The sequence below is a fragment of the Pezoporus occidentalis genome, unplaced genomic scaffold (genome assembly GCF_034315485.1).
Source record: "Pezoporus occidentalis ecotype Australia unplaced genomic scaffold, CSIRO_AGI_Poc_V1 ctg45, whole genome shotgun sequence".
In the NCBI taxonomy this organism is placed as follows: domain Eukaryota; kingdom Metazoa; phylum Chordata; class Aves; order Psittaciformes; family Psittacidae; genus Pezoporus; species Pezoporus occidentalis.
In genome coordinates, this window is record NW_026915780.1 from 7,566,331 (window position 1) to 7,591,975 (window position 25,645).

Genomic DNA, 25,645 nt, shown 5'->3' on the forward strand with positions numbered 1-25,645 from the left:
CCCACAAATTTCTCCGCCGCTCTCCAGAGCAATTTTACAACAGTTTTAATTATTTAACAGTGTGTTTTCGAAGGGGGATGCCTGAACCACCACAGCAGGCAACGGCGGCTCAGGCATCGCTTACCCTCAGGTAAACCCTCACCCCGGCCTTCTGCTGCCGGGATAACGAATAGACCCTAACCGAACGGAAGCCGCTCCTTCGGGAGTGCCTGCCTCCCCACATCCCCGCTCCCGAGACCCACACGCTCCGCGGACACGGCCCGAGGGCTCGGGCTCCCGCGCCCCCCACACCTCCATCCACCCCACGCATGCGCCGGCCGCGCTGTGACATTACGCCGCTCAGCGTAATGACGTCCCCGGCGAAACCTTCGCTGCTCCGCCAATGGAGACTCGCGGAGGGGAGGGCCAAGTCGCCATTGGCTGGCCCCGCAGCCGCCCCGCCCTCACGGAGAGGGCGGTGTGGGGACCCGGATGAGGCGGCCTCCGGTGGCCGCGGCCGTTAAACAGCGTCCTGCGGGAGCGACCCCCGGCATGGCGGCGGCTCGGTGAGGGCAGCGCGCCCGGGGTGCGGAGAGGATGCAGCTGATCTACGTGATCCTGCTCTCGGCGCTGGCCGGCTGCGTCCTCACGCTCCTTTTCCAGCTGCTGCTCTTCTACTGGGGGAAGCCGGAGCCTGTCGGGACGGCTGGAGACACCGACGGGGTCGTCTACGCTCGTGTGGCGGCTGACCACAGCCTCAGGGACTATCTCCAGGGCTCGGAGCCGGCCGGCAGCCAGGCGCCTTCAGATTCGGCCCCTACCCCTGCTCCGGCCTCAGCGCCGGCCACCGCTGCGGCTCCTGCCGCCGCCCCGGGCTCGGAGCCCAGCGCCAAGCAGCAGCAGCAGCCAGAGCCTTCTCCGGACCCCTGCCGCGAGGAGACGTGCCACTTCCTCAATGCTATCTTCCTCTTCCTCTTCAGGGAGCTCAGGGACACAGCCCTGGTCAGGAACTGGGTCACCAAGAAGATCAAGGTGGAGTTTGAAGAGCTGCTCCAGGCCAAGATGACGGGGAAGGTGCTGGAGGGGCTCAGCCTCAGAGACGTCTATCTCGGCAACGTCCTGCCTGTGTTCAAAGCTGTCAAGCTCATTCGGCCAGTGGTCTGCAACGAGGAGGGCTGCCCCGAGGAGCTGGGCTTTGAGGTAGACCTGGAGTACAATGGTGGCTTCCACTTGGCCATCGATGCCGACCTGGTCTTTGGCAAGTCGGCCTACCTCTTTGTCAAGATCTCCCGGGTGCTAGGGAAGCTGAAGCTGGTCTTCACACGCCTGCCCTTCACTCACTGGTCTTTCTCTTTCATGGATGACCCTGTGATACTCTTTGAAGTGAAGTCTCAGTTTGAAGGCAGGCCCATGCCACAGCTCACTTCCATCATAGTGAACCAGTTCAAGAAGGTTATTAAGCGCAAGCACACCCTGCCCAATTATAAAATCAGGTAAGACATCCTGAGTCTTCAGTGTTATGTTGGGTGGTGAGCATTAGAATTGCTGCTTTGCTCATAATAGGTAAAATAGATTTCTGTTGGCACTTCCACAGTAGGGATATTTGTATATTGCTTGTCTGATATGAAAATCTTTCAATGAAGGTAAGCATAGTTTTCCATTTATGATAGGTGAAGAAGCCATTGCACAGTGAGACTGATGTGCCCCAAACTGTGTTTAAGTAAATGGCAGAATTAGTAGGTATCAGAAATGTTGAAATCCTGGCAGGTGTCCAATCATGGGACCATGGTACCTCTCTTTGGAAAAGGTAGAAGGATGGATCTGTGGGTAGCATGTGGGTTTGGAGTGCTCTCCCAGGCATCTGTCACTGGTGAGCCACCTGGGCAAGCCCTGTGGCTTTGCTTATCTATAGAGGCAAAGTGGCTATTACTTAATGATAGGATAAAGTTCACTCTCTGGGTATGTTTGAGGTGCCAAGACAGGTGCTGTCCTTTTCCTTTTTTGGCTTCCTGAATCCCTTCAGTAACTTTAGGGAAATCTAAAAGTTGATCAAAGTATTGCCACTATTGTGGTAAGTAAAACTGTAGGGAAACTTTTGTGCTTTTTATTTTTTGTAATATAGCATGTTTTCTTTTATAAATGCAGATTGCATTTTATAGTTAATATGATGAAATGTTCAATGATACTTCTGTAATGGAAGTGGCAGGTGGCATCTTTACTTTGATTCCATCCTCATTTTTGATTAAAAGATACTGTCTCTTAGCACTGTTCAGGTACCATATTCCCTTTCTGTCATGTGGCTTACACTTCTAGGCTAACATGTTTCCATTCTCTTTTGTTTGTTCTCCGTAGGTTGTATTGTGTGTCAAATAAGGATTTGTGTTTTGTTTACCACATTCTTCTGCAATAAGCCTTTTCCCTGAAATTCATCAGAGATGAGTAACTGAAAATGGCCTTTTGAACTTTGAAGTGTAATTAGCTTTGCAGTGATGTAATTTTTAAAGCCTTTTCTTCTGCAGTTGAATTTGAGTTTTCATGAAAGTGGATGTGTAAAATACCTGGGATTTGGAAAGCCCTGACAGGGCAATAAGTAGGTTCTTTAAGTAATGTGGTAGTCCTTTTAAATTTTGAGGTACTGAATTGCTGTCCAGAAGAAGAGAGCAATCCCTGGGCAGCAGGGAAGCTGTCAAGGGCAGATTTGCTTCCATTCTCTTACTGTGTTGGACAGAGTCTGAAACTATTAACAGTGGAGAAGAGCCCAAAGGAGGGGCACCACCGTGAGCACTCTCAGCATGCCTAGAAAGAGCAAGTAAGGTGTATGATCTTTACACTCTACAGACAAGTTTTTAAGGTGCCTGTTGAACCAGCGGTGATGCGCTCCTCCCCTTCATTGTTCTTCCCCTGAGAGATGCACCTTGGTGCTCTCATCATTTAGTTAGAGGTAATGAATTTTCCACGTATTTCTCAAACCTTCTCTGCCAGAAGGAATGGATGAAACGTGAGTCACTGTTATGTTAAAGGGACTGGAAGAAGCAGAGTGCAGCGTTTGGGACAGAAATGAGTAGAAGTGTGAGGATAGAAGGTAATTGACACTGAGCACAATATAGGAAGCATAAATTATTATAGAAACAAGAATGGACTTATTTTAAAATGTTCTCTTTAAGTTCTAAGGAGTTAAGAATTTGTGAATTGCTTGAGAGGCAAGTAGGATATCATGGTTGATTTTCACACTAGATAATAGGTTGGTAGCACAGGGTGGCAGATGTGAAACGGTGTCCAACCCTGCAGATGTGAAACAGTGTCCAACCCTGCATATGGTGCTTTTGACCTTTAAATTTCATGCTGTGCTCCGAATATGTCATTCTGAGGCACTGGGTTGTGAAGGGGGTGGCAGGATGTTAAGCTTGATGCTCAGCAGTGAAATTATCTTAAGGAAGGAAGATTGGGTCACTGGTGTCCTAACCGTCTAGAACTTTGCCTTTAAAGCTTTAGGTGGGAACAGAGACCCCATGCTTGGGAACCTTTAGCTGTCTTTGAACTTTTAGCTGTCCACAGTTGCCCAAGATTTTGTGGAACACAGACTGAAAACTTTTATTCTCCACCAGTGTCTCAGATGAATTTAGGCAGGTAGATGCCTAGACAGCAAAACTTGGTAAGACCTGAGTAGTAACAATACACTTCTATGTGGTGGCTTAGTTGAGAATTGAGACATTATGGTTTAGATGGTATGGAGAACTGACTTCACAAATCAAGCCCCCTGCTGATAAGATGCAAAACAATATTTTTAATTGAATTTGTAAGAATACATTGGCTTGGGGTTATGGTATGTTAATATATTCCTTAGCAATGAATGTGTAGGAAGAAGTCAGGAGAGTTGTCACAATTGCATAACAACACCTTACTTAAAGCTGAACAGTTCCTCATCTACAGGGAATGTGCTTATCCACTCCCATTTTTTCCCTGTGGCCTATGTACCTTTTGTTTAAATACATAGTGTTTGCTTCTGTGTGTAGTTCAAAACCTTTTTGATGTCTCTTTACTCTTGCTCAAGTAACTTTGTAATTACTGCTATTCAAAGATTTATTTACAGTCTTGTACACAAAAGCACTTGGAGTGTGAGGAGTTCTCCTTTTGGTTGGCTAAGAGGTGCACTTTGTTACCCTGTTGGTTTCCAGACTTAAGTCCACAAAGGAGTTTTATATTGAAACAGGATGTTAAGTAGCATTAAAAAAAAAATATACTGTTTTCTTTGTCTTCTTGTATTAGGCAACTTCTAGAGGTTATTACTTGGTAGTAAATGACATGAGAAGAGAACTTTTGCGAATAGTTGCTTTTGAACGACCTACAAGTAAGTTGTGTAAAGCAGGTCCCCCTTTCCTCTCTAATTTAACTAAATACTGCATTAAAAAAGTCTTGAGTATTCATTCAAGCACTGCCTGTTGCTACAGCCAAATTACTACACACATGCTTTCCAGTTATGTATAAAGCTTTATGCAGTGATTAGTAACATCAGCATCTCTTGTATCATCCATTGCTAGGAGTGGCTGTGCTATGTGTGTAACTATAGCTTCAAAGTGGAAGAAGTCATCTTGCATGCCTGATCCACTCTTAACTGTTTTTGTGGAGAGGCCATGTAGACTAGTAAATGCATTTTAAAGTTTGCCTTGTGTGTTATGTACAGTTTTCTCCATAAAAGCAATTGTCTACTAATTGAAAAAGGAGGGCTGCACTTTATGTCTAAACGAGTAAGTAGTAGTTTGTGTGTTATCCTAATAGCGTGTAATCACTTTTGGCTCTTTAAGAAATGTGTTTGCGCCTGGTAAAACACCCTATTTTGAAGCTGCTCTGCCATTGAATGGTAATTACTATCTCATACAGTAGAATTTGCTTACATCTTTATACTCAGGGCTGGTAAAATTCAGTGAATGGCAGGTTGGTTTTTCTTTTAGTCATCATTGGTAAAGGATCTGTGCAATTTGGTTGATAGTAGCGAGAGTTACTACTGGTTTATAGTTGACTTGAATCTTAACGTGTTGGTGCTTTGTGATAGAAATGCAAGCAGCTTTTCTGAAAACGTCTGTCAGTTTCTTGTTTAGATGCGGGGAAGATCTAAAATAATCCCCCTTTTCCCCCCCACCCCGCTCCAGTATAGAGGAGTTTTGGTGCACTCTTGAGAAACCAGGTAGCTGCAAGACAAGATTTGTTTTTAATAAGTAGCCCTATTCTCACTAAGGTAATAAAGAACTGTTGGTATCATTTAGGTATCTGCATACTCCATAAGTCTATTTTGACTTGAATTGACTGCTTAAATTGCACTTTTTTTAGTTCTAAGTCAAGCTGGCTGGTGACTGGAGCTTGAGAAGGAGCATGGAAATCCTTGGCTTTCCCATTGTTTGGTTGAGATGTCAGCTGTTGATGTTCTGCAGGGCAGCTGCTGATGCACCAGCTGTGTCCCAAAATCCTAATGCTGGCACTCTCAGGACCACATGCAGTCAGTCTTTCTCCGTGCCATAGCTTGACTTGACACTGTTACATAGGTCTCTTTTACTAGAGCAAGTGGTAGACATTAAGTATCAGCACAAAGTGGAATTTATTTAGTTGCCTGAATCTGACCTTTGGTTTTTCATTGTGTACACTCAAACAGTTCTTTAATAGTACTACTGTAGGCATTGTTCATGTTTGTTTTAACTTTCTATATCATGTCCTTTTAATAGTAGGATAAAGTGGTTAACATTAAGCTGTAGTTATTAGTGTTGCCAGAGTGTGCTTAGTATTTAAAGACATGCAGTAAGGACTATTTCAGGTGTCTGTCTCCTTGCTTGTGCCATTGCAGTGGTCACAGATTCATCTCTTAGTTCTGTAATAAGCTGTACCTTGCTTATTAATCTTTTGCCTTTGTATGTAAAGGGTGAGGAGGAAGTACTTGCAGTCTAGTATCCATCCAGAATTTAACTTCCTGCTATTTAATAATGATGTCAAAAATCTGACAGCTACTGTTTTTTTCTAAATTCAAGGTCTTGCAAGTTCATCCCTTTAGGTTCTAAGCAGATTAAGTATTGCCTAAGCGGTGACTCAGTTCTGTATATTTTAAGAACACTTAGTTCTCAGTTTGTTACATTAAAAAGAACCAATATTTTTTGATCCTGGCCTGTTTGAGAAACTACACTGTGCTTTATTTTAGTGCATGCTACCACAGAGTGGAATAACTTTATTTTCTTTAGAAGTGCTCTCAGAAAGCGTTACTTTCGGTATTTCTATATCGGGTATTTAGATGACCTCCTTGGGTCCCTTCTAACGTGAATTATCCTTGGAACTGATCATTTGCAATATAGTTAGTCATGTTAAATAGTTTTATGCTGCATTTGGAAGTTGGGGCTATATTGAACTTCACTGTGAAGAACCATTAAACAAGCCTATTTTAATTTACCATTATAAAATGCAATTTGAGAGTTACACAGCAGTTTCTTATTTTTGGCAAAACTGAAGCTGAGATGTAAGTAGCTATTGATTTGAAGTGTGCTTTATAATAGAAATGACTTCATAGTATGGCAATAGAGGTATTGGGAAAAGTATAAAATAAAAAAAAGTATGTATTATTCATATGATGAGGTTATACTCAGAAATACCAGAAACAATTGTAGAGATTGGGATTTTGAGCATGTCTTAACTTCAGAAAGCAGCAGCCAGTAGAGATACCTACTTTGTCTAGAGCTTCTGCAAAGGGAGAGGATATAGATATTCGTTTCCTGAGTGGATTTCTACTGTAGTTGATATGAGTTTCTCTTACTAGTTAAATCTCTGAGGCATGTTTTTTCTTTTTATGCCATAGCATGTTTTGTTTTTGTTTTCTTTTTATGCCATGCCTATTCTAGGTGCAAAAATCTTCCAGTATACAGAAGCATAAAAAAAGCCCCTAGCGTCTGAGTCTTTTTGTCTGCAGAGAGGTAAAGCTCTGAATGATGCCAGCATAGATACTTGTTCTGCTAATGGCAAGGCAGCAGTAATTGGAATCGGTAGATCTGTCTGCAGCCAGTAGCTTCATGCTTGGAAGATTATAGTGCAGGGACAAGTAGTTATTTGTACAGGACTTCGACAAATGGATCTGTAGGGAACCTCTGACGCACAGTAAACAAATTCAAAATCTGGAACATTAAATATTCTCATTTCTTTGAGTGCTACATGGGTAGAAGGAAGCTTTTTGTAGTGCAGAGTTTTTTTTATTGTCTTTATTTTGGGAATAGTCTATCTCAGACATATGTTGTGACTAGATGGTCACTAAATACATGTTTCTTCAGATTAAATTAAAGTCTGTGGTACAAATATGTATCTAAATCTCCTTATGTAGATATCAAGTTTAAAATCTATTGTTTGTAGGGGTGTTGAAACCTTTTAGTCATCTTCCCCAGCTCCAGCACTTCACAGGCTTTCACATTGGAAAGCTCTAATTCTGAAAGAATGGCAGTTTGAAACTTGTTCATAATAAAGTCAGATTTCATGAATGACATGTTGGACGTTTCCCAGTATAGAGACGGCACTCTTCTCAGGTCAAGAGTGAGCCTTTTCCTATGATTAGTCAGAAAATGTTACTTTTTTGTACCTGCAAGAGTGAGGAACTAATAGAGCACTCGCTTGAGCTGGACTAATGAAGAAACTGGAAAGCATAGCTGGGAACAAAAAAATAAACTCAGTTGGAGAGAGAAATGGATGAAGTCGAGTAAGTTTTGGTGCTTACTGTTTCATTTGCTGCAGATAGCAATCCAGTAAGGTTTAAGGTTAATTGGTCTGACAGGAAAATAAAACCTCCTTCAACTCGCTTGAAACAATGTATAAAAGATTCTTTGTCCAATAATAATGAAAATTACCTCATTTAACACCTTTGCTATTTTGTATTTAATAGCTCCTTGGCCTTAATCCGTCAGTGAATGTCTTTCATTTGGATAGTGAATGAAGGCTCTGAAAAATCAAGATTTATTTAGTACTTCATGATGTTTTGTATATACTACCATTGAGACTTCACACTGCTGTTCGTCTGAACTCTGGTTTTAAGCATCTAAGCTGATCTTGCTTCTCAGTGAGAACAAATACAAATTATGCCAGCTGAATAAAAAGTATAACTTCTTAAAGTACAAATTAAGCAGTAGCATTTTCTATTTTTTGAAAGGCAGCTTATTTCCAAATCAGCATAGGACATATAGGAGTTAATCGCATTGCCAGACTGTTGGCATCTAACAAATGTTTGAGCTTGGCTCTAAGCCTGTCTGTTGGAGCAGGTAGCTGTATTCAGACACTAGAGCTGGGATATTCTGAATCTCCTTCTACAGGCTGTATTATAATTTTTGGTGTCTGTTAATATTCCCTGCCTGTCACACAAAGCTGAACGCTGAACTCTCCTTGAAGGAGATTACTTCGAGGAACGGGGGTGTAGAATGTATGTCTAAAAATGGGTAGCTAATACAGATCTCTGTAGTAGCTCATATGATGTTAAAACATATGAGTCTCTTGTAGAACTTATTTTCTATATATTAATCATGTGAAATAGTTAATCTTTTTATTAGCAAATGATAGCTGATAAGAAAGCCCTTGAATAAGCAGCCTGGGTAAGGACAGTAGTTCTCAGTAATCAGTGTAGTAGATTGAAGTGGTGCTCCAGTGATTGTGAGGCTTAGTCTCAGGCTGCCGACTTCAGTATTGGAGAAAGTGCTTTCACGTTGCTGGGTTTCTATGGGAAACTGCTTATTCTGCATTCCTGCAGAGATTTCCTGAAGTCACCCGATATGCTTCTGTGTTTACAGTTCATGTTCACATTTTGATTTAAAACTACTTTAGCATTTGGTTATTCTTGATATTATTGTTATTTAGAGAACACTAGAAGACTTTAACCCTTCTAGGTTTAATAAGCTGTATTGTACCCTTCTCTCCATAATTATTTTAAACTTGCCTATGCAGTTTGCTAATTTACTAGATAATGCCACTGCAATCTGCTAAAATCCATTAATTGTGAAACTAAAAAAATCTTTGCAGGATGGATCGCAAAACTGTGCTTTTGTCCAAAAGAAAGCAATATCCAATATTACCAGTGTTAGCTGGGAACAATTTGCTTTGAGCAGGTTCCGTTCTGTGGCTTCCATGAATATCAGTATCTTTTATAATGAAGAAAAAATGCTCTGCTGAAAGTGTTTGTTTTGATGTTCAGGGGTTGAAGAGAGCTTATTTATAACAGTGAATAAATTCTCATTTTGGAAATGAATGTGAATGCCAGTTTGTGTGAAGGGGGTTTGGGAGTCATCATTTTTTAAACATTTGTCAGCTTAATTGTGACATACTGAGCAGAACACAGAATTTCTAAATGATATGAGTAGTTCCTCTTTCAGTCACTGAGTTTCTGATTAAACTGAAGAATTTATTGCTGCTCTGGCGTTCATCTCGGTTGAGAGATGCGTGTCATATCCACACAACTTTTGGATGCTTTTTCTGTTGTTATTTACCTTCACTGCTTAATAAATGGCAGTTGTTTCACAAGCCAATCAAATCCAAGCCAGAATTCAGACCTCCAAAGTGGTCGATGATCCCACACAATGTATCTAGTAAATTAGCAGAAAAAATCTGCAATGAAATCTTCAGTTGACAGATACGTTTGTGTTGCAAAGAAAGGTTCTACAGTACAGTTAAAGTGCCCAACAACAGGGGAATGTTTGTGTACGAGGTGTCATATGTGCTCCTAAATTGCTATACCCAGCAAACTGAGTATGTGCTGTGTTGGGTTTGGTAGCTTGGACTTCCTTTTCACACCTGCACAAAGTCATTTGAGTGTATCTGCTTTCCTAAGCACCCTTCCTTTCTGGAAGGACTCTTGCTTCATGGAGCCCTGCTTGAATTCGTAAGTCCTCTTGGGAGTGCATCTCTGTTTACTGCACGACTAGCTGCAGCCCAGCAGCATTTTAGACTTTTCTGTGGCCATATATAGGTATGAAAACTGCCAAGGAGATGTTGGGTGCAGCAGAAAGGAAAAGGGGGAAAGCCCTTACTTTTTTTGTGAGAGAAGAGAAAGGCAGAAAATGTTTTAAACTCTGAAGAACTGGTTTGATTACCTCCCTCCAGCTATTGTAATTTATTTTAGTTTAGAATTTATTTTGTTTAGGATTGTAATTTATTTTGTAATTTATTTTTCGTTTTTTAGCTTTAAAACCACATGGGAACAACTCTCTTTTCTAATTTCTTAATTCCCCTGTTCAGCTTGTAGCTACGCTGTAGTTCAGCAGAGCAGTCTGTGAGTCCTCTGCATTAAAGCTGTTTCATGTAATGGAAAATGCAGGGATTCTATTAAAGCAGAATAGTTTCACATTTCTGAAGTCTTACCAGATGTCTGCAGTGAAGACTGTATTACAGAAATGAGCTGATGATAGAGTTAATCAGACTGTTCCACATACTCAAAGGCAGTGATTAACTACCAGATATGACTAGCGTAAAATTAAATTAGGATCATCATTTGGGAATACTTCTAGCAATTTTGTGTTGCTTTAACTGTAAAACTTGGAGACAATTTGACATGTAAATTTACAAAATTATTTCTGTCCAGTGTTTTAAAATGATCTGTGGATATCTAATGGGAATCAGAACATTCACATACTTTGTTCCTGACTTAACTTAGTCTTAATGCTAAGTTTTCAATATATCTTACTGTATCAGTTTTAATGGCACCTGTTTGCCTGAGCTGGAAGAGGAAGAGTAGAAATTGGAAGATCATAGTGTTGCAGTGGCATGACAGAAGATTTCATGGTGGTGTTCGAACCACTGCTGATCTGGCTTGGTAAATAATTCCTAAGTAATTAAACAGCGGAAATGATGCAGTGTAACTTCAGCAGTTTTTATATATATATATATATATATATATGAATAACTCTTCATATTTGCTAACAAAACTTAATGCAATATGGTAGAGTAAACAAAACAAATTTAATTGTTGCCAAGCAAAGAGCCCAGTGTGTTACAGGGGGAGGTGGGGTGGCAACAGCAATGTTAGTCATTGGTATTGTTTTAAAACAATACCACAAAAACTCAGATTTTTGTTCTCTTCCTGTTCCACTTAAAGAAGGGTAAATAAGAGAAAATATTCAAATTCCTTGTTGGGATGGTGAGAGAAGATTATGGTAATTTTGAGCAGCTGCTGATTTCCAGTGTAATCACAAGTCCTAACTGTAACTTGCCATCAGTAGTGCAGGATTTGCAAAGTGCAGGAATTCATTGCAGAAGCCCCTCCTGTATTTGATTGCCAACAGTGGTGCCACAGGTCACATCCAGACTCAGCTTCTATGTTGCTTGATCCTGTTACTGTACAGTATGAGCTCAATTAGTGATGCTGTGACTCACAAATGGTGACACTGTTGCTTGAGGGGCAAGTATGTGGTGTGTCCCTTGGTCCCCATCAGTACCCTCCCCACCACTGCAGTCTGAATTGCTGAGCTAAGAAACAGATCCATTATTATTGCTGTTTACAGCTTTAAAGTGAACTGTCGGTCATCTCAGCTTTGAAAATGGTGCTAATCCTGAGCTAGACTGTCTTCACCACTTTGTAAGACTGTAAGGGCATGAACTGGACCATCTTCTGTCTTGTCAGAAGTGACTAGATAAAAGTAGATTAGGAGAAGCTTCTGTTTGAGCATTTTTGAAACTAACTGGAGGAGTGAGGATAAACCTTGGAAAGCTGTCATGTCTAGAACTGGTTTACAGCTGTCAAGACTGTTTTCAGCAGTGAGACAGGCGTTTTCTGTCTAAGAGGATGTTAGTTTTCATATGGACATAGGCTGGTGTTCAGAGCAGAGGATTCAAACTCCTGAGCCCAATGAATGACTTGTGTTCAGAATTTAGACTTCTATTGGAACATCATTTTACATTGACCAGGATTGAAGAGAGGTGATGTTTGTAGAGAGATTTGAGACCCCCTTATGGGAGAATATGTTGCTGAACTGAGGAAAAGCTATCCCTTTGCATCAGTTCCTGGAACCAGTTTCTAATCCAACTGGCTAAAGGTAGATTTTTGAGGTGGCTTGGGTTTATTTGTTTGAGGGTTTGTGGTGGTGGTTTTTTCCCCTGTTGCTGTTCTCCTTGAACGCCTAGAAGATGGTTGCAGAACCACACCTGCCTCTTTTCCAGCTCTGTGTGAACAAGAGCATATTCTGCATCTTCTGTCCTATTTGGAGCAGTGCCACAGCGATTCAGGCTTCCTGGTTAGACAAGGAAATTTTGTCTTCATCCTGAGACTGAACTATAGCAGGATTTTTATCTCTTTCTCTTAATTTGAACCAACGGTTGGCTTCAGCTAAGTCATACTCGATTTAAAAAAATGCACAGGAAAACTTGGAGATCAAACAGGCATTGACTGCATTAAATAAGCTTTTTCAGTATTTATGGAATTTAAAATTTGGGAAACGAGTATTCTTTAAATGCCAAAAAAAAGTCTGTGTACGGTCGAGTTGATGTTGTTTGTGCTGATAAGTAGTTTTGATAAGCCTGATTCAAGATCTCTTTTTTTACCTGTGGCTATTTCAATACAGACAGCAGTGGGAAATCTGTAAGAGCTGTATTTACAATGACTTGCATCATATAAGCAGGAAAAATAAAGGTTGTTTTGAAGGAGCTACTTGACTCTTTAAATCTGTTCTTTTATTTGTTTTTGTAAAGAGGTCTTAAGGTTTTAAAAGTATCTTGAGTGTCTGATTCAAGATATATGTCACAGGTACTGGTATCAGTAAGACTGTACTTTTAAGAGTCTGGAAGTGTGTGAAACATATTTAAAGGGGGGAAGAATAACCCCAACCCTGAATAATAAAATCCTTTATTTTTGTGGAGGTCTTGATTTAAAAAGTGACTGCTCGTATGTTGAGAACTTATGTGTGTATGAGCCTCCCACATGCCTGTGGCAGAATATCCTGTACGACAGTGGGTGGAGTACTAAAACTGATTTGCAGTTTTCCATAAAGTTTTCCTAGAAAATAACCCCACTCTCTTAAAGTTTTTGAGGGTGTTTGTAAGGCAAATTTTCGTGACTGTCGGTAAAACTGAAATTAGTAGATTTCTGTACTGAGGAAGAGTATAATTTGAACTACTAACGTCCCCTGAATATGAATACTGACACAATTCTGCAGCTCTGTTCCTTGTGAAATTGGTAGAAGCTGGAGAATTGCTTTTACAAAATCTACAGTAGTGGTATTTTTTAAGCTACTTTAAAACAAAATCCAGAACAATTTACTAATTCTTTCCAAAGTAAGGATGAGCTCCATTTTTTATATCTTCAGTGTGAAGAACAATATAAGCTATTTGCATTATAATACCCAACACGAACAAGTTTAAACGTTGGCTGATAAGTCCTTTTAAAATCTTACTAATGTGATCATGCCATTTTAGGAGTGGGTTGTAATATTTTACCTTTTTTGTAGGAGTAAACTTCATCTTAAATTACACACAGTAGAAATGGAGGATTTTTTAAATGATTTAAAATACCTGGTGTCAGTCACACTTTGTGAAGTTTATACACTTTACAAGCATATGACTTATTTTTCTGTAAATCAGATAATAAAGGCAATGTAAAAATTAGTGAGTTCTGTTCTGTAATTAATTGAAGCTTTTGAGAACTCCTTGAACTGAAAGCAAATTCAGCAGTTGCTCTTTCAAAAGGATTTTAGATATTAGAATCTTCAAATACAGTAGTATTGACAGAAGTAAATTGATGCTTTACTAAACACGGTCTGCCTTTAGATTTTGATTTAATTTTAACTTAGAGTGGTAAACAAAAGTGTAAGACTTGCAGTGTATTCAAAGTAACTTTATGCTAAACATACTTGCATTTTTAACTGGTGGGCTCTGCTGAGATTTAAGGTCTCTCTCTGCCTTTTTTTATTAGGATTTAAACGTTTAGTTAACGTGAATCAATTAAAACATTCATAAACCTGACGATGTTTAATCTTTATGACAGCAGAGTAGTGCTGGAATTCATACAAGTGACTGGTGGCCTTAAACAGATATCCAGTAATTTTAAACCACTGGTTTAGATATCAAACTTCCTTGATAAATCCAGGGAATAATTTAAAACTTTTCCCATAATTTGTTATTGGAAAATGTTCGTGCTTCTTAGCAAAAGCTCTGCAAAATCCGAGCCTCCTACTGCATTTACAGATCAAGCTGTAACCTTCTGCTTCTGCAAGCAGGAGGTAGAGTAGGGAGAGCTTTTGAAGTTTGATTCTGTCCTTAACAATTTGTGCTTCTGGATATTCTTAACTGACACAATGAACAGAAACACGTAAGTGCATGGTTATCTTTGGCCAGATACATTGACATTTTTGTCTCAGTTCTTAATAGATTTCCTCATGCAACTAAAAATACTGTAGTTTAGTAGATACTAGTGGGAGCAGTTAATTTAGGCTGTAGGGTAATTAAACTAAGGTATAAAAGACTTCTGTCCTCTTCTCTGTTAGAAGTTGGCTAAAGGACCACAACAGAATTATCACAGAATAGTGACTACAAATTAATGGTATTAGAGGTCAGACGTTTCTAAAACTAAACCATTGAATTACAGTCTTGTTCCAAGTAGGTGAGTTCCTCTCCCACAGACCTGGCAACTGGAAGGAACAATAACGTTATTCAGGGGCTGAAAGCACCCCAGATGAAAGGAACAAACTGGATTTGTTTGGGGGTTGTTTTTTCAGATGCAGTTTTGATGTAGACATCCAAAGTGAGGTGGTGATGAGATGAGAGCAAATGAGCCACTAAAGTGACTCTGTGAAATATGGAACAAACGGAGCGTAGAAGTCTTCCGTGTGAAGGAGACATTCTGACTGCGTGCTGTGTGTCTGGAAACACTTTTTGCTGTGCTTGGTATGTGGGAAGAGCTCAGTATTATGCTATTTTAGAGTATAACTTTTTAATCCTGTACATTAATTGAGTAACTTTATCTTAATTATCTTTCAGTATAGTCATCTAACCTAATTCCTTATGTGGAATTACTTTTCTTTTTGCTGTTTGTGTCTTGTGGTTTTCTTTGAGAAACATACTGGCTACCCAACAGCTTCTTTTGGATACTATTTCTATAGGGGTGTTTTTTTTTGCACTCACTGAAACTTCACTTGAGGTTTGATTGATGGATATTCCTCTAAGTTAAAATGGTGGCTTTTAAATAACATTTTCTTAATAGTGTGCTGTTTGAATTTCAGACTTCTGGACAAATAATATGATAAATTTGTGGAGGGAGACTGATAATTTGAAAGCAAATTGAAACCACACTATAAGCATCTCAGAGAAGTCACTTTTAAGGACTTTTTTTTATTTTAATAGTATGTCCTATCCAAGCACAGTTTTGGGGCAGGGGTATAAGGGGTCTGTTCGGTCGAATAGCAATGATGTGCCTATTCTGTTCCTCTGGAGATGATGAAAAGCTTACAAAGGCGTAACAAATATGGTTTAAAGGCAGTAAAATCTCTTCCCCCATAAAATCTACCTTATTTCTGGTAGTTCAGTATCACAGGTTTGGAATTGAAAAAGAGGCTTTTGGATATACAGATTGAGTTGGTGTAATCCTGTTTGTCAAGATTTGTGACATGAGCGTGAATTTTGCCTTTTGACCTTGCTGAATAAGGAGATGGCAGCATTAGACCCCACTTGAAAGGGGTCAAATATAGGTGCAATGAAAATCTGCCTTGAAGAAACTTGTAGCAGCTCAGCAGCGTATAGAAAGGTACTGTATTTCTTAAAAGTACCTTTAGTAACATTTTATTGTCTTACTGTCGGGAGCAACTCCAAGATTTCCCCCCTCCATTGTCATGGCTTAAAACTTTTTTCTCTGGCTGCAGCAGCAAGTGGACCAATTACAAACCATTTGTTAAGGGCTTATTCCCCTCTGATGGAGGTCCGCTAACTTTTTTGGTTAACGGTTGAAGTCAGGAAAAGGAGCTGAGAATACCGGCTGAGTGCTTAAAGATCTAGACAGCCAAATAGAAAACGTTTTTTTTTCTTGTTCAGAGTTTGCAAAGTGAAAGCCTTGAGTTTACGGGAGCAACATACCAGACCTAACCAGATCCTAGGATGACTGCTGTGGGGAGGGCAGAAAGCGGCTCAGATTAACTGAGGAGTTTAGTTTGCTGTCAAAGTTTCTCTATAGACTTTTATATAGAGACTTGCTAGTAGGATACAGAGTCTTTGTCAATGTGATGAATTTCTCTAAAGCATTTACTGGTGGATTTTTTGCTCTTCAGAGATAGATTAAGCATTAGAGGGTAGCAGACTGCACTGTTAAAGCTATTATGAAAGTTACAACAAGGTTATTTACACAAGGTATTTAATACAGCAAGTCCTACATTATAATAAGGATCCCAGGATGATAGGAAACTTATTTCTCCTTACTTAGGAAAGTCTGGAATAAAAAGATACTGAATCACCAAAGGTACTTTAATCTGCAGGGTTTGTATCTCTTGTCTCATTCACTGAATTGTGTTATTGGCACTATCAGCTAAAAGTCTACTTTAATTAGATGAAATACAGCTTAGCTTTCATATAAAAGTGTGTTTTGTTGTCCCTACAGCAAATGCTTTCTGAAATAAATTCATAATTGCACTTGTCTGGCAACATGATTGTTTTCAAGCAGGAAAATTAGACATTGCAGAGGTGGAGAGTCTGGTTTCTCCACAGAGAAAACACCCACTGCTGTTCTGCTGTGTTCCTGCTAGACTGAACAAAACTGCAGCACGGATGGCCCTGTAAGAACACACTCGCCGGAGTGCCTTTTGTTATTGGGGATGTGTTTTCAAAAGGTAGGGGATGTCAGATGCTTTCCCTACGTGGGGAGAACCTGACACGGGTGTGTGCGTGAATTGCACGTTGTGGTTTTAGAACTCAAAGGAATGGAATCTGGCCTCTTACCAACTGGGTCTGTATTAATTCACCAGTTCCCAGCAGGAAACTCTTTCCAAATAAACTTAAGATATCTTGTACTTGCATATCTTCTGTCAGCAGTTCACTTACCTACCATGTAATTGAAATCTACTTGAAATAGTAATTTGTCTGATAGTTAATTTTAGAAGTGTAGAAGCTCTCAGTAAATTGCCTTAAATAGATAAGTGCTGCTCTGAAGCCTTCGAACTTTACAACATGGCATTTAAATAGTAAAAAGCATTTAATGTGGGGTATTAACACTCTGTACATTGCTAATGCCAATGCAAATAGGTAACTTGCAGGGTTTTTTGCGAAGGATTTTGCAAATTAGTTGCAGTGGTAAAAGAATGTGAAAATAAGCACTTGTAAATGAAAAATGATGTGACTGCTTTTTAATCCCGTATTTGTAGAAAAAGCAACTAGTGGCACACCAAGTCCAGCAGACACTATTAACTGTTAAGCAGACACTATTAAGTATTTTGCATATAACTGCACTAGTGTGCTGGAATTTTTTCTCTTTAATTTGCCTCATTTTGAAAAGAAATCAAAATTACAGTAAACTTTATATCTTAATCCTCAGAACAAGTCATTTTTCTTGGGAGATTATTTCATCTTTCCATGCTGCAGCAAAAGATTGCAGCGTGTGCTGCACTGAGCACTTGGCTCTTAGGTTACTTAGGTGATGTTTTTTGTTTGAATATATAGGTAGAAATGCCTGTGTCCTTATATGCAATATATTTTAGTCTGTTATTTTGCTCTTTTTCTTTTGTCCTTATTTTTAATACTGAAAATAGATTTGGCTGTGTTTGTGGGTGTTAAGTGGCCTGCAGGCTTTTCTGTGGTATATATATATAAGGGAAAGACTTTATCAGTGCTGACACTTTAAGCTAGGCATTTGCAGAAATTCAGCAAGGTGCTGGAAACCTGTTGGATCCTCTTGCCTCAGTAGCTCACTGAGGCTTCTGATGGTGCTCATAAGTTTGAGGTCCCCATTTGTTACTATTTTGGGAGAAGGTATACAGGCAGTTGCTGCTACTAATTGAAAAGCAGTTTATTTGTGCTGGAAAAAAACCCCAAGCCTACAAGTAATTTATTTACTCAAGACTTGGCATTATTTTCCAGTGTGCTTGCCTAAATCTTACCATTTTTTTTTTTTGCCTTACAGAATCTGAGCTAAATGTGTATTTTGGGGGGACAAAAAGCATTCCTAAAAGAACAGGCTCTCCTTGCCCATGCTTAAAGTGAAAAGTGTGAGGCGGTGTATGCTGTGATGTGACCAAGGAGGTGGTCAGGCCCTGAAGTGGCAGCAAGTCTTGCAGAGTGAAGATAGCATGCTTATCTAGGTGGTATTTTCCCTACCCTTGTGATCCTTACTATTTATTTAATAATAAGGAAGATTGAGTAAAATACCAGAGCAGATGATAGTACATGCTCAAGGCATATTTTGAGTTGGTTCTTATAGTATACTCATAAGCCTAAACCAATAGCTTCCTATTTTTCATACGCAGACTTAAAAATAATAGAATAAACTATTTAAAATGGAATTATTTTTACTTGACCGATTTCAAAATGGTTTCCTTCCTGAAAGAGTTAATGGGGGAGAAACTTGGAACCAAATTAAAGTTAGAAGTTGAATTGGATTTCAGGGAAATAGCTGGAGTGTTGAGTTGTATTTATTCACAAGAAGAACAAAAGAAATGTCTTTCTCATGGCTCTGTATGAGGCTGATGCTCATACAGAAATGAAGTGTCCCGAATCAGCGTCAAGCTCCCTCCCAAAGAGTGTGCCGACAGTTAAAGGGTGCTTAATTATTTGTTTGAATTTCTGAAACTCCTCAGTTCAGGTCCATGTGACTGTTTCCTGAACATATTGTGATCCCCGAATGTGACAAGCAGATGCCTCTGATGGTTGAGCAAAGAGTACTTATGAAAGGCTTCTTTCTCATGAAATGGCAGATACATCCTGCAGGCAGTGGTGCTCCTGTCCTGCTATTTCTGTCTTCTCAACAGAAATCATCACTGGGAGGCAGTGCCAGTGACAGGAGGGAAACTGAGGCATGGGGCAGTGCTAGGAAATGAGAGCAATAAATAAGAATAGAAAGAACGATACCAAATTCAAATAGTTTATATAATGCTAGTGCAACTTCTGTGGTATCTTGCTGTTTGCAGGGTTGTGGCCCTTGCTGTTAGGATTGCATATGTGTGTCAGCCGTGTGATGGGCCAGCAGCCATGCAGCATCTCCCCCTTCTTCCTTCCCTCAGATCTTGGCTGTGTCTGACACTATCACTTAAAAATGAAACTGGTATTTATAACTTGGTATATTTTAACCAAAGAGAATTATGTGGCGAGTGAAAAGTGTGTAAAACATTTGGTATCTTGAACTGTTTTTTGTGTGAATCATGTGCTGTGATGGGGGGAAAGAAAGCTAGAGGACAGATAGTTAGAATACCTGCATCTTTATTTGAATTCAAGAAGAGTGGCTGAAAAGAGCAACCAAATGTTTCTTACAAAATGAGAGCAGTTTCATTCTCTGTAGCTGAAGTGTGGTGTTTATTAGGGCGCACCAGCCCTCTAAGTACAGCACTAGCATAAAAATTCATGCTTCAGGGTCACAGTGTATTTCTGCCTTTTGATACTGTTATGTTTTATGCAGATAAACTTAAAACTGTAAGATCTGGTAAGATACTTGCTGCAAAAAGGCTCTTGTGTTAAATCACGTTTGTAATCAGGAACGCATTCTGATTTGATCAGCTTCCCGCTTTCGTAAAAGTATCTGTACCAGTAAACGTAACTCGGATAATCTATTCCTGTGAGGCAACCTTTGTTTTTGTATACTGCAGTCATCTGCATTCAGAAAGCTTTATTTAGTAGCTTCTACTTGTTCTTTTGGACCAATGAATATGTAGGAATGGTAGCATTTCTCTTCAGGGGTGTTAGAGATTAAAAGGAAACCTGTTAACCTGATTCCTGTGTGTTAGTGTCACTTATAGCATTTGTGTTAAGATAAGAATCTTCTTTATTTTTCAGGTTCAAGCCATTTTTTCCAGTTCATGTATTGCCACCTGATGAATGTGAAGATCGCGACCTCTGTATACAGGAGCTTCTGTTGACAGAAGGTCGTCTAAGAGTCACCTTAATTGAATGTACAAGGTATGTTTTGCGGTCTTTTGCTCATTCTTGACTCAGCAAGTACCCATGTTTCTTAAGGTTGTAGTAATTGTAGCTTAGGCCTGTTTTGATTCATAGAGTAGCAGCTTTGGTGTCATGTTTGTACTCTAACCCAGAAATGTATTTTTTAAGTAAAAATGAACAAACGGAAGTTGCAGTATGTTTCTGAGGCATTTCTGTGTTCTGTGTGGGAGCATGAACTTGCCTTTCTTCTGACTTTTGTCTGCTTACAAACTCATCTTGCCTCCTGACATTTGTTTTTGTGTGTTACTTTGGCGCACCAAATTATGAATCTCTTTCCAGGACAGTATAAATATCGTAATTATCCTATTGTATTGTGTTGTAAGCAAAGGGGAATAATTGTTTCAGTCGGTCTTACTTAGATTAATCCAAGTAACTTTTATAAGGCATTGTTTGTCCTTGTCTTGAACAAAATAATGGGAAGAAATCTACTTCATTTGCTGAAGAGAAAATTAATTCTCTTTAAAGCTGGAGAAAAGGTGTTTGGGCTCTTGGTTTGTTTGGTGTTTTTTTTTTTGTCAAACCTCTTAGTTCTTGGTTTATGTTAGATCTTATCCAAGTAGTGCTTAGGCTTTGATCTAGTCATATGCTCTCCTGCTCTTTATGAGCTAAACTCTGGTTTGCAGCAAGACTTTTAACCTGTTCTTTTTATTGCCTGTATTACCATGTGAGCTCCTCTTTGCACTCTTTTTCCCCTGCAGCCTTGTACAGCTCTTTGAACTGTATTGGCTGTATTAATGTGGTTTATCAGTGCTGTGGATTACCAGAAGATATTCTTCTGCTTCTAGGGATGGTATGGGCCACAGCAGTGATTATTTTTGGCATTAAAATTGCTGCTTACCTGTCTTCCTAGCTTTGTGGTGTTTTCTGTCGGTGATAGAGGAATACTAAATGACTCTGTGCACTCCTTGGCTGCTAGGAGCGCTTTCTCTTTACCATACTCAGTCAGGGAACTCATGATGTCTCTTTACAGGCAGCCTCCAATTTCAGTCCAGTACTGCATTAATTTTTATTACAAGAGGGCCCAAAATAACTCTCAAGTTGTGTGCAGTTGTTACTAGTTTGGAAAGTAATCTTTTAAATAGTATGTCTTTCCTGAATCGGAAACACTGTGTAACATCACAGACATATCACTAGTGTTGTGTTTCTTTCCATTGTGTTTAGAAGCCAGATTGCTGAGTTTGACATCATCATCTCACTATTTTCAGCTGTCACAGATGCTTATCAGATGGCTGGAGAGAGGAGGCAGTTGCTGGCTTGTCAGGTCTTTTCAGCTTCAGGTCTGACTTAATCTGACTGGTTTATGTGCCTTGGAATTTCTTGACGGACACTTGAAAATGATGTCTTAACAGACACGTCTTACTCTTGATGTCTGACTCTTGACACCATAGTAATTCCTCAGACCTTGCAGGTGTCCCATCGTTTTTTGAACTAAACAAGTACAAATGTCCAAAGAGTCCCCCTGTGAATAAGTACTCTTGCTTACTTTGCACCTGAAGATACTGATGAGACAGAAGCTGAAAAACACATAGAATCTTCTTAGTAGAAGAAGAAATGTAACAATATATATGGAAGTAGCAATGACAATGTATAATATGTAGGATAGTAACAGTGACAAAATTTCCCCTTTTTATCACTACCGTGTGTGAGCGGGTGTGAAGGTTGTTCTCAATGGCTCTTTTACAGTACAGCAGTGCATGCTGAAACAAAGCTTTTTCACTCATGTCTGCCACCGAGACCTGAAAATTTTTCTTGGCGATCATTTTCATTCCAGAATGAAAGATCACTTTAATTTCTGTGTGTTTCAGTTTTGCTCAGTGCCCCAGAAGGTTTGCATCCTGGCAGCACAGTAGCTGTTCCCTGGCTTCTGTACAGAATTTGGAGCAGGATTCTTGACCATTGATGTTGTCCCAAATTTGGGCTTATTCACCTGGTGTGCAATAAGCCAGCCTCACAAACAGAGTTTTGAGATAATGTTAAACTCATATTTGCACAAAGATGAGCGCAAGAGGATAGTTCCACAAAGCTAGCACACCCTCTGTCAGCTGCCCACTTCTATATGTTTCACACAGTGAAAATTCAGTTTGTTCTTTTACATTCTCTTGTCTCTGTTTAATGGCACAGTATATAATATGTATACACATGTTCTGTGAGTAAGGGTCTATGTAGGCAAGGGTCTCTTATCAGGGGGATGTGATTCTTAGTATTACAATGAATGAAGTTCCTTTAGGAACACAGTAATCTTGCATTTTGTTGAGTTTTTAGGAAGACATAAGTAATTTTTAATCTTTCTGAAGTTGAGTATTACTCTTCTGATCTGGATGGTCTCTTTTATCCATCTTCTGCCTCTCCTGAGGTCAGTGAGCTTCTAAGGAAACACTGTTTTTCCTTGCTACATGCAATTCTAAACTCAAGATTTTCAGGCTTTCACACAACAGTCCTTCACAAAATCTTAATTTCTGGATAACAGTGTTTGTATTCCATCTACTCTGGTAAGAGTTCTGCTACTTCTCTTGCTTAGGTCTGAAATACAGTGGTAAATCTATAGCGATAAAACATTTAGCAAACTACTTGTATGTTATAAATGTCTAGTTTTAATTTCCCTATATTCACATGACCAAATAGATGTACTTCTTGCGCTTGTTTGTTTTTCAGTTGCAGGCTTGACCATATTAATTTCCTTGCTGTCATGCTATTGACAGAAAAACTGAGTCTTGCACATCTTTAAAATTAAATGAATCAAAGGATGGGAACTTTGGTGTAAATAATAAGGAATGTTTTGAAAATTTTTGTCTAACTTACTGAAAATGTAAGTTTTCTTGTACGAATGCAGTGCCCTCACAGAACTGAGTCCTTGCAAAAACAGTTACCTGTTGTTACCTTAAGGTTTTAAGGCAAAGGGAAAAACAAAGTGACATGCTGTTAAATTTTAAAGGTACACTGTGAAGAAAGTCTTAAAGCCTATAAGTTCCAATTATATTATTCAAGAACACTTCCAAAACTGTGCCATCAAGTAGGCTTTGTAACTCGGCGTTTGTTTTAATAGATAGCGGTTGCAGACAAGGAGATTTTCCCTAGGTAGTTTACTAAAATACCACAGAGCATACCTGGGGCCGAATTGTCGAGTTTGGAGTTTTATGGACAGAATATTTCCAGACAGAAAAATGCATAACGTGGCTATAAGGACTTGAAGTTCTTGGCTTGCCTCAGCTCTTGAGCTGAGGTGACCACAGCCTCCATTCACTTGTGTTCTGTATCAGAGGACAAACTCTTCATGGCTTGGAGTTCTTGTAGCTTTCACATTGAAAACCAGGACAGCTATGAACTGTGTTAACTGTGTTCATGTCCATAGCTACTCTATTGAATCACTTTGCCTCATGCTTGCTTGCTTGCTGCAGGGAGCCATCTGATTTACAATTGGGGAAGGAATAGAAATTCACTTTCTGTATGCATATTTCAACTACTTGGGTAGTAATTTAATCACATTTCTTTAGCAATTTAATTATAGCTGGGGTTATAAACTTTGTTTCAGGATGTCTTTCATATGCCATTTCGTACTGATTTGCAAACTTTCTATCTGTAGGATATCTATATATCTTAACAGATGGGTGTTTTGGGTGTGTTGTGATATAGTGTCAGTCTTTATCTGCAGCTGTGTTACAGAATACGGAACAGGTATGATTAAGACAAAAATTTCCTTTAGCGTAGGAGCAGTTAAAATTTCCCCTTTGTCTTTCTGGAACTGGAAACTGAATTCCAAACTCCAGCATGCAGAGCTCTTTAAGTATGTAATTTTGCTGTCTTAATGATGTTTCTTCAACTTGGGTATCGGTAACCTAAAATGAGGTGAAATCTCAGTTCTTTTTTTTTCCTTGTGACTACTATCTTACAGTTCTAGCTGAAACTTATGGGCAGGAGGGTTGGATCTAGATGATCTTAAGGTCCTTTCCAACCCTAACTGTTCTGTGATGCCTGTTGTGAGCTACCTCCTGGCCTTGTTTCCTTAGTTGCCACCAGTACAGTACAGCTAAATAGCTACTGTGCTGGTATTTTAGAGGGGCAATAAGCACCCCTGGAAAATTCCATGAGCTTGTGTCTAGGTGAAGAAGGAACATATGCAAGCAGTGATGAGTTATGGAAAAGCTTTAATGAACTGAACCAATGAGACACTGAGGAAAACTTGTGATACCCAAAAGAAGCTACTGAAAGCAGAACAGAAATGCCACAGAGGGTTCCTGGTGGCTTAAAAATAAGTAAAGGAAGTTTGAGTTCATCCGTTCCAGTAACCTTCAACAAACTTAGTCTTGTTCAGACAAAGTACCTGATCAGTTGGTTCTGGGGCTGGATTTCTGCTTACAGTAATCATATCCATGTCAGTAGAGAAACAGAAATGAATGCTGAAAGTCAAGCTGGAAATCGGATTTTTATGGTGTTTTCCAAGATCATGGCATCTGTCCCTCTTAGAATGGGGTTATAGGGTACTGCCACTACCTCTGAGCCGAAACCAGTTGACACTTGGTAAAGCAGGTATGCTGGGTACCATCATCTCCCACATGAATTTGTGTAATCAGCTAAAAATGAGTTAAACACATTCTTCATAGAGAAACATAGAAAAGAAATATTTATTCAGCTGCCCTTGCTGCAGTGCAGGCTGGTGAGCTGTCATAGCCAGAGAGGTGTTTGCCTTTAGGACAGGCTTAGTTTTACCAGTTCTCATTGTTGGTGAAAGTTGGTTTCAGTAGCTTTACTACATTTTTGTAGCATATTTACTGTGTATCTCCACATGTGGAAGATGATGCACTTTTTAATCATGAATATTTAACCTAGAAACACTGTTTAACAGCATCAGAATAAACAGAAAATTGACTTGTTTTTCTGACAGCTTTTGTCTATTATCTGAAGAGTTGTGTAACACATCACAATTGCAGGTAAGTTACTTTGGATGAAAGCTTAGAAACCGCTCTTGTCATAAGCGTATAGAAAGTTTGGGGGGGAAGTAAAATCTTACAGGTCTTTTGAAATAGTAAGATTGAAGTTTCTATTCCAAAATATTTATCTGCTTCCAGCTACTATGTACAAATTTATTGCTGTTCTGTAGGCTAAAGGTTATTGCTTGTTTTCTTTTATAGTACTGGTGTCAACCTGAAAGCCTTTATAGCCTTCTGGAATAGGGTATTGTGAATGAAAGACCAGCCACTCATTTATGTCACAGAATATTACAGGTGTGAGAGGATCCCAGTTTAGTGAAACAGGAACATAAGCGGTGGTAAATGGTGACTTTACAGTAACACTCTTTTGAACAAAGAAGATCTGCAGTATATTGTGAATTTTAGAATTAGGATGGAAAACTTGTGGCTATTTTTGCTTAACCTCCCCAAACCCTCAGAATCTACACTTTTATGGAAAAATACCAGCCTGCCAGTTGGACACTCCTTTTTTTTTTTTTTTTTCTTAAATAAAAACACAATAGCAAAAAAAGAAAACCAAAAAAAAACCAAACCCAACAAACAAAAAAATAGCTAAAAAATGTTAATTATCTTTGCTATTTATAGAGTTCTTC

General features: G+C 39.3%; 1 protein-coding gene across 1 annotated transcript in view; it reads left to right on the top strand.

Moving 5' to 3' along the window:
- Positions 1 to 430: 430 nt before the first annotated feature.
- Positions 431 to 25,645, top strand: part of PDZD8 (PDZ domain containing 8) — a 61,628-nt gene continuing 36,413 nt past the window's right edge. Inside the window, exons 1-2 of the mRNA XM_062635340.1 lie at positions 431 to 1,472; positions 19,924 to 20,046. Of these exons, the coding sequence (XP_062491324.1) occupies positions 577 to 1,472; positions 19,924 to 20,046 (1,019 nt within the window). The 5' untranslated portion in view covers positions 431 to 576. The remainder of the gene's footprint in view (positions 1,473 to 19,923; positions 20,047 to 25,645) is intronic.